At 32.2% G+C, this 10,225-nt stretch overlaps 1 protein-coding gene across 6 annotated transcripts in view; it reads left to right on the top strand.

Annotated features, from left to right (window-relative positions):
• LOC106467183 (spondin-1-like) overlaps positions 1–10,225 on the top strand; it is an 85,322-nt gene that overhangs the window by 57,983 nt on the left and 17,114 nt on the right. For all 6 annotated transcript variants that reach the window (XM_022395308.1, XM_022395309.1, XM_022395310.1 and 3 more), the window contains exons 5-8: positions 473–598; positions 4,537–4,688; positions 5,693–5,947; positions 7,277–7,499. In XM_022395308.1, the coding sequence (XP_022251016.1) occupies positions 473–598; positions 4,537–4,688; positions 5,693–5,947; positions 7,277–7,499 (756 nt within the window). The remainder of the gene's footprint in view (positions 1–472; positions 599–4,536; positions 4,689–5,692; positions 5,948–7,276; positions 7,500–10,225) is intronic.

Raw genomic sequence — 10,225 nt, forward strand, 5'->3', positions numbered from 1 at the left:
GAAAAATAAAATTGTATCGGGTATACGCGCACCCCACGCTCGGTATTGCTGGCTCACACAAATATAGCTAATAAAAAGGAAAAAAAAATCTCATAGATTAATTTACTGTAATCCTGCCTAAAATAATTTCAAGTGCCGCGGCTATTGAGGATTCCCTCTTGTTTCTGTGGAATGAGGAGCAAATAGACCATTAACTTATATGTTCTAAATGTATGTAAATTTTACCCACATTAAAGAATAACAAACCTAGAAAATGTGTTTTAGTGTTTGATATATGTACTCAAGCTTTTGTTACGATATAACGCTATAACATTTCGAGTTTCAACAATCAATACTATGTAACACTGAAGTGGTTACACATTTCAACAGTTCATATTTAATAAACTACTTCACTTGAATATATAAACGGTTACTGAGCTGAAATAACTTTTATGGATTACCAGTCAATAAATTCTGTAACACTTTTTTACAGAGCAGGAAATTCGGAACAGTCAGTCAGAGATTATTGAAGATTGTTGTGCATGTGATGAAGCTAAATATGAAGTTGTATTTGAAGGTTTGTGGTCTCGACACACTCACCCTAAAGACTTTCCTTCTAGTAAGTATATATTTACTATATATTAAAAGGGTTTTGTTTCGAAAATAAATGTTTGAAAGCTTACGGTAATTATCAATATCGGAAAATAAAATTAACCCAGTAATGAATAGAGTTAATTTAATATAGTGGTCTTTCTAGGATTATAAATGCAAGAAGGTGTAATAGTGAGAATGCACTGACTTATCATTGTTATTAACAATAGTTTCGGCCGTAATCACAATAAGTACGGTAAACGCATTCCATAAATGCTTTATTCACGAGTACGCATTTAAAACACTTAGCTAAGTGCACACTTAGCACTTGTGTTCCAATAAGCAAAACTCTATATTCACACTACACATTTAAAACACTTAGCTAAGTGCACACTTAGCACTTCTGTTCCAATAAGCAAAACGCTATATTCACACTACACATTTAAAACACTTAGCTAAGTGCACACTTAGCACTTCTGTCCCAATAAGCAAAACGCTATATTCACACTACACATTTAAAACACTTAGCTAAGTGCACACTTAGCACTTCTGTTCCAATAAGCAAAACGCTATATTCACACTACACATTTAAAACACTTAGCTAAGTGCACACTTAGCACTTCTGTTCCAATAAGCAAAACGCTATATTCGCACTACACATTTAAAACACTTAGCTAAGTGCACACTTAGCACTTCTGTCCCAATAAGCAAAACGCTATATTCACACTACACATTTAAAACACTTAGCTAAGTGCACACTGAGAATTTCTCTTCAAATAGAAGTAAAATCTTGATTCCCGAGTACACAATTAAAGAACTTTATAGGTGAAATGGCAAGATATGCTTTATAATTATAAACATTTAATGCTACTTCGAACAAGTAAAGCAACTTTTAGAAGAAACATGAGAAAAGTTGTGTTACATTCGCAAAATATAGCGGAACGTCTACGTTAGAGTCTCCCATATAAAGTTGACAAAAGGTTTTTCATGTATTATTAGGAGTTTTATCAATTATTTAGCGATCTAACATTGTCAGAATTTTCTTGAATCATCTTGGGACTCATTTGGGGGAATCCGTATTAAAATTGTATCTTGCCAATTGGTCTTTACGTCTAGGAAACTCTTAAGAGTTCATGATAAACATGTCCGGAGAGTTTTTCTAGGAGTAAGTACTTCATCAAACATTCCTTTCAAAAATATTTCTGTAATGTACACTATGAAACCTTTCTTTGAACCCCAATTTTGGCAGGTATCTAAGTGCCCATAGTGATAAAATATTCTTATTTTCAATAAAATCGACTATCTCGCATCGGTTTCCAACTTCTTCTTGATTCAAGAAGTTAGGCATTCAAGAAGTTACCACATTCTCACCTCTACGAGGAAAATCAGGTTTTTTTAAAAAAAATATCTAAACAGTTCAAAGTGAGATACAGATATAGCGCTTGAAATACATTATTTAAATAAAAGTACACCTTAAAATTAACGCTTGACATACATTATTTAAATAAAAGTACACCTTAAAATCTAATTTTTAAGTAAGCACAACCTACTTGCTTCCCATGAAATTCGCTGAATCTGTTTTTTTTTCTTTATTTCGAGCATATAGTAATATTCAATGAAAACACAACACGTTTTGTTGCTTTTTACAATAACTTATCATATCTTTTTTAAAAGATATTTTTAATCAATATGTTTTTAAGTCTCTACGATACCGCAGTAGTTTGAATGACATCATTTAAGTACTTTTCTCAATTTTTTTAGTAACGACTCTCTAAGTTAGTGTTTTCTTATACATACAGATTTTTCATATTATTTTTAAATGCTATATTCTATAAAAAGCTCTCGTGACTCAAAAATATATTTAGTTTTTGTTTTGGTTATAAAATCAAATCGAATTAGTTAGAAAACTCTAGTATAGTTATTAAACTAACTGGCTGACTAGAAAATACGTTACTGGTTAGAAAACTACTGGCTGATGAGAAAAAACAACCAACGGATAACAAGGGACCATTTGGTCCTTCAGGGAGTGTCCTTGCAAACCCCCATCATGGAAGTCAGAATTTAAGCCCATCCTTTATTTTTCAGGAAATCAACTATTCCCCTCTTAAACTCTTATAAAGTGATAGTTTTACACTACTGTCAGCTCATTTCGTAACTGTGTTAACTGGAGCCTATCTCGACTTTTCTAAATCACAACCTTGTTTTTTTCTCATTATATTATCCTTAAAATACAGCACACGGAAATCAGAGGCCTGTATCGAACCCCAAGTAACCGTGTAAACGGCAATAAGATCACCCCGTACACTAATTTTCTCAAGATAATATAACTTGAGAGATATTAACTGTGTAGCTTTGCATTAAGAAAATAATACTAATATATAAAATAAAAGTTTAAACGAATTTTTTAGATAAACATAACAATAACTAAGAAAAATGAAGGAATACCGCCTCACAAACTATTTTGTTGAATAGGATTAAAATGTGTACAACAAATTAAAAACTAGAGATACAGGTCGATTTTTGCAAGGAGTCTTCCCAATGAAACACCTTATTCGATGTTAAAAGGTTCCAAGTTAAACTTCAGTTCACATACGTCTATATGTTAATCATCTTATTTGGTACTGATTTATTTCTTTACCATATCGCGTTTCAGTCAAGAACGTAATGAAAGCAACAAAAAATCTGTATTGTTGCTTTTGACTATTTCTACAAGATGCAAACACTTTCCAGTGTGGCGGAAATTAAACGTTCAGTTGATAAAGTGTAACCATTGTGTTCAATGGGACTTTTATATCAAAAAGGTTTAATGAAATGCGATTTATTTGTGTAACATAAGACACGTAATTCTTAAAATGAGAGGAATGTCTTTAGTTCTATTTCCTTATCACTGAAACTGAAACGTTTTTGTTGTTGTTGTTTTAGCATATATTGAATTAATTTATCGGAGCTTCTTGCTTACATAAAAATATTTCTAATAGTTTTCATTCGTCGCTATTCTTCGAGACGAGGCGTTCACACTAGTTAAAAAATTTGCAGAAGGAACGAACATATTGTTGAAGTAACGAAAAGGAATCATAGTAAAAGAACGCCTTGACTACACCAAACCACGTCATAGGAAATGTAGTAAACATGATTCTAAAGACCATTATTGAAATGAATATTTGTAATAAAATTAAACACCAGAAAAGACATGCTATCATGCTTCAAATGCTACTCAAAGAAACTTCAAACAATCTAGATAATTAATCTTGTAACCAAATTTCAACTTTACATTGCTGTTCAAAGATTCTTTGGTAATCTTTAAATAAAGTTTAAACTAAAACGTGCTTCACTTCTTTAATAAAAGTGTTTTAAAGTAAGTTTTTCTTCTGTATTTTTAGCAAAACAGTATCAATTTAACGTTTTACATGGCTATAGTTTTGTAACTTTTGCGAGGTTTATATAGTTATTTATCAAGGTATAGTGATAAATTAAGAACACATATTCTTTAAAAAAATCAAAACATCATTTAAGTTTCCATTATAAAATATGTGTATCGGGTTTATTTATCGCTTATGGAAATTATAAGATACCGAAGGTTATTTGTACACCAAACATTTTGATACTAAAACAGAGTACTTAGGCTGTGTTTTAGTCATGTCAGTTGTGCTTTTGGATTTCTGTATTTCTGTTTATTGTTATTTTTCTACTATTTTTTCTATGTATAGTCCCTAAACATACTTTATCTAATTTATATAGAAACACAATTTACGTATAAACACTTTATATCCAAACACAGCTTACATATAAACATTGTTTATTGAAAAACACAAGTTTGTATTATAATTTTTAACCGGTTAAAATGTTTGCATATAAGTTGATTTTTGACGTTAATAATACCAATAATTATAAGAAAAAACAAGAATAACACAAACATTGTTTGTCTTCCTTTAATTCTAACTAGTTCAATTTATGGTTGTGTTACAGATGAATGGCGAACGCAGTTCTTCGACATCATTGGTTCTTCACACACAGTTGACTTCCGTATGTGGGAATACGGTGGTTATGCTACTGAGGGTGTACGTCAGTTAGTGGAACTAGGATCACCCAAAAAGCTTGAATCTGAACTCAAGACTGAGGTATATTAGCCCCTCAAGTCATGTTGTAACAAACGTAAAAACTTTGACATGAAACAATGCATTTAAAATTACAACTGATTACTTGGTTACAATATCGCAACAACTTCCCTCGACCGTATATCTAGTTTCTGTATCTGTCTTATCTGTGGTTAGCTCAGGACTTGTAGTTTCTGCACATGATTTTTTCATAAGTCCTTTGTTTTTTTAATTATTGGTTTAGCTACTGCCTTCTTAGGAGTTCTATAAAAGTTGTAGAAAGGTTATTCCGAGTTACTAAGGTCGCTAAAAAGTTATTATTCTGGGTTTTCTCTTCAAGCAAAGTTGGTGATGAATAAGACCACAAAGAATATAAGCCCGAATAAATATTTTGCAACCCAAAAGGTTCAGTTATGAAAATTCCCACATTAAAATAAATTGTGGGCTTATTCTATTGTATTGGCTATATTTTATTCTGGTTTTAATGGCTAATAAAAATATGTTTGATTATCGATATTTCTCTAATCGTCAGATGAAGTTCACTATCTCTCTCTATATATATATATATGGGCTGAGTGAACGTGCCCGAACTGTGAATCTTAGGGTTCACGATTTGCATCCCGTTGCCGCAACGCACGTCCCAAGCTGTTTACAGTATAAGGCTAACGGTCAAATCGTACTATTCGGTCAGATAAGATTAGCCCAATAATTAGCAATTGACGCTGTAAGATAACTACATTCCCTAGTATATCAGTTCAGAATCAAATAGTCCTTATCTAGCTTTGAGGGATAATTCTAAAAAACAACAACAACAACAACAACAAAACACAACAAGTAATTATTAAATTAGTACCAGTAGTTATGAATACAAATTTGTATATAATGTATGGAATTATAGTATAAAAATATCCTATTTCTTTTCATGGAAAAACCACATTAAGTGTGTTTTATATCATAAAATATGTATGAATTTTTGATAATATTTCAGTCAAATGTTTACTACCCATTCATCATGTTTCTCTGCATAGTCAGAAAAAATCCGAACCATCATCAAAGCAAGGGGGCTACAGTATCCAAACTTAAACGGGAAAACGTTTGCCGTATTTCGAGTGGACAAAAGACACCACCTGATGTCACTACTGAGCAAGCTAAGCCCGAGTCCTGATTGGCTAGTCGGAGTTAGTGCTCTGGAGTTGTGCTTGAAGAACTGTTCCTGGGTGGCCAACAAAATTATGAACCTTTATCCTTGGGATGCCGGAATAAATGACGGACTATCCTATTTAGTAAGTTTAAAATTTGATCACTATTTCCTAAAGGATCTGTGAAAATAAATTCCTGTCATTTAATTATCAAATTTCTTAAACATTTCAAATGTAATTGCTTAGTGTATTTTACTGAATGTAGTGTATTTAATACGTTCACAATGAATTAAGTAGTTTTAACAATTTCTCAATGCCACAATGTTTTTACTTGACCATATTTTCAAAATAACTTCATTGTACGAGTGAAAAATGTTTTACAAAGTTGGTACTTTCAAAATCGAGACAGAAACAATTTTGAGGTTGGAACTGTCAGAATTATTTATAGATTGCAAAGTGATAATTAATTTCATATATTTTTCTGAATACATGTGTGCAACTATTAACAATACCGCATTAATCTGAGCAATGGGATTGATGTTTCTGACACAGTATAACTGTGACGGAGTGAGAGTCGAACCAAGGCTCTTCAACATCAAAAATAAAGGGTTGAATCTTGCTCTTATTTCCTTTTATATCCTTGCACATTTTAAAACAAAAATTAAAGTAAAATTAGTTATTTAAGTTTTAATTTTTATAAATATTAGCTTATATTAAACTATGTCTGCGGACTTACAACGGTAGAAACCGGGTTTCGATACCCGTGGTGGGCAGAACACAGATAGCCCATTGTGTAGCTTTGTGCTTAATTACAAACAAACAAATATATTAAACACATAGGTTGAGTAAACCTAAACTTCAATAATATTTAAATATTACAGAATTGGAGAAAAATCAAAGACAATTGGACGTTTCACAAAAACTTCGAATATTCACGACCATGGTTTCGCCAATAAAAGCATCATCAGGTACTTTAATGGCGAAACCAGATTCGTGAATAAATGAAGTTTTGTGAAACGTACAATTGTCTTTATTTTGTTCTTCAGTTCTGTAATTATGGAGTTTCATCATGTACTGACGGTTTCAAGTATCAGTATATATATATTTGATTATTTTCTGGGGCTATAGGCACATAACATTCCTTACTTTTGAGCTGATGCACTAAAGGCACGGCAGCTATCAAGAATACCCATCGCCAGCTCTTGGACTACTCTTATCTGACCAAGCAGTGGGATTTAACTATCATTATTACAGCCTACCTTCAGTACCACAGTGCGGAGTGTATTTTCATAGTAACGGGACGCGAACCCAAAACTTTTTGATCTACAGAACACGCTTATCAGAAGAAATTCGAAAAATAGCGATAGCAGGCATATTCTCATTGGTTACAGACAATACAATAACTTAACTTAAAATTTAGTTGTGTGTGTGAGAATTTTCATTACTAATCGTCAAGGTTTATATTCCTTGCAGTCTGATTCATCTCCAACATTACCTCAAGAGAGAATCAAGAGAATCACCTCTAGTGATCCTAGTAGCACAGAGTCACCTTTCTATGACCCTTCTGGAACTCCCATGAAACCAGTAGCAAGACTAATAATTACGCGACAAAGGATTTATGAAAAACCATGTGAAGAACCTTCTAGTCCTGAACCAACCACATATGAGACAAATACTGAAACTGAATATGAACAGGGTAAGTTTTAGTAATTCACTATTAGATAGACCAAAGAAATCAAATAATTTTATTTCTTGAGTCATGAAGCTTATGATATACATACCTGTCTGTTACGAGTGGGTCATTGAGCTCATGATACATATATCTTTCTGTTACAAAATCATGGAGCTCATGATATATATATCTTTCTGTTACAAAATCATGGAGCTCATGATATATATATATATATCTTTCTGTTACAAAATCATGGAGCTCATGATATATAAGTCTTTCTCTTACGACTGAGTCATGGAACTCATGATATACATACCTGTCTGTTACGAGATTTCATATATCTGTATGTTTTGTTTACGTTTTGTTTTTATATTTATTGTTAGTTTAGACATATACAGTACAATGTTTTTTTATCTTTATTAAAGTAAATTATTTCCACTATTTAAAATGCAAGTGTGTATATATATTCTTCTAATTTTTATATGATTTGGTAAAAAGCAACAAACAGCAGAAATGCAATATTTTGTAGTAGATATTTATGACTAAGACCGTTAAAATTTACGATTTGTCTTTGTCTGTCCATCCACCCACATTCTTTTCTAGAAAATGCACAGGTAAGCATTTCGTTGACGATTTTCGAATAAGTTATCAATCGACATACCTTACAGTGTAATAGATACAGTTAGATTCTAGGTTTTACCTTGAAAGATATTTCTAACTAGTGTTCCTACTTGCACTGACAGATACGTTATACTACATTTGTCTTTACCGCAGGGGTCAAACTGGGGCTGAAAAGTCCGGAACAGAGTTCCGTTTCTTAAGGATTCCCGGCCTTCTGTTTGGAATGTAAAACTAGATCATAAAAAATGGTTCTAACTTTTTCAAAATCCCAATTTAACCATTGCTTTAATAAAAACGTTTTCAAACCATTACTTGAAATTCAAATTCTAAAAGTGCTTTGAGAGGAGTTGTTCAACACAAACACGTGTTTTTGTTATTTGATAGGAAGAATAACTTTAAACAAATCGGGTGGAGTGCCAGCTAAATCTTGCCTTCAAAAGTTTCAGTTGGACACTAGTCGTTTAAACATTCTCTCTTACGTCGTTAATACTGGTGTGAGCTCTAAAACATTTTATATCTTTTACTGAAAACTTACCACCTTAGCATATTAATGTTACTACTTGTTTTATATTGAATAACAAATTGTCGTTTATTGTTTCAAAATAACTTCAGGAGAAACGATAAACTGAAGCCCATTAAATAGCATCCTTAACCTCCCGTTGCGTTTTGAATATGTGCCTAGAAAAAGTAAAACCGCGTGTTGCATTGTTGAATGTGTAACTAGAAAAATAAATCGCGTGTTGCATTGTTGAATGTGTAACTAGAAAAATAAACCGCGTGTTGCATTGTTGAATGTGTAACGAGAAAAATAAACCGCGTGTTGCATTGTTGAATGTGTAACTAGAAAAATAAATCGCGTGTTGCATTGTTGAATGTGTAACTAGAAAAATAAACCGCGTGTTGCATTGTTGAATGTGTAACTAGAAAAATAAATCGCGTGTTGCATTGTTGAATGTGTAACTAGAAAAATAAATCGCGTGTTGCATTGTTGAATGTGTAACTAGAAAAATAAACCGAGTGTTGCATTGTTGAATGTGTGACTAGAAAAATAAACCGAGTGTTGCATTGTTGAATGTGTGCTTAAAAATTAACCGAGTGTTGCATTGATGACTGTGTGATTAAGAAAGATGAACCGATTGTTGCATTGTTGAATGTGTGACTAGAAAAATAAACCGAGTGTTGCATTGTTGAATGTGTGCTTAAAAATTAACCGAGTGTTGCATTGTTGACTGTGTGATTAAGAAAGATGAACCGATTGTTGCATTGTTTACTGTGTGCTTAAGAAAATGAACCGATTGTTGCATTGTTGACTGTGTGCTTAAGAAAATGAACCGAGTGTTGCATTGTTGACTGTGTGCTTGGGAAAATGAACCGTGTACTGCATTGTTGCATATGTACTTAAGAAAATGCGCCAAATGTTATTCCTAATTCAGCGACTTGCTTTTCTAAACTTTTTTGGGAAGCTGTGTAAGATCAAGGTTTTGTAATTTTATTTTCATATCAATAAAGCATTTTGTTTTCGATAAAAATAATATAAATTGTAGTTTTGAAAGGATTAGAGCTTCGAGATGCGAAACTTTTATATTATTTCATTCATTGTTCATGTAAAAAAAATCTTGTATACATAACAATAAGATGTTTATTAGAGTGCCTTCTTTAAAACATTGTTTAGAATATTTGAAATGCACTAATATTGTTCTACCGATTGTACTTAAAATGCACTGTTACTGTTTATACTGACAATTTACTGTTCTGCATTCAAAAGCACTTAGAGTGCACACAAGTTCCAAAAATACTTTATAAAACAAGTGCAGGTCTGCTAAAGCAGTTTATGAAATAAATGTATATGTTGTAAAGCATTTCTTAGTAGTGGCAAATGTGCTTTATTGGATTTCATAAAATACTTGAAAGTGTGTTCCTTAGTATGGAATATATCTTTTTTGCACTTGTGTTTACATTCACAATGAATGGTAAAAGTTTTTTGGTGATAAACATATGCATGCGTTTGTAAAATTAATATTTCTCATATCTCTGTCTCGGTTTTTAGCTCAGGAATAAAACTGGAGTGTCTGTATTTGGAGGCGGCCATCCAATGAGTTCATTTTAAAATTACATTCGTGTTGAGAACA

Source organism: Limulus polyphemus, unplaced genomic scaffold (genome assembly GCF_000517525.1).
Source record: "Limulus polyphemus unplaced genomic scaffold, Limulus_polyphemus-2.1.2 Scaffold2519, whole genome shotgun sequence".
Taxonomy (NCBI): domain Eukaryota; kingdom Metazoa; phylum Arthropoda; class Merostomata; order Xiphosura; family Limulidae; genus Limulus; species Limulus polyphemus.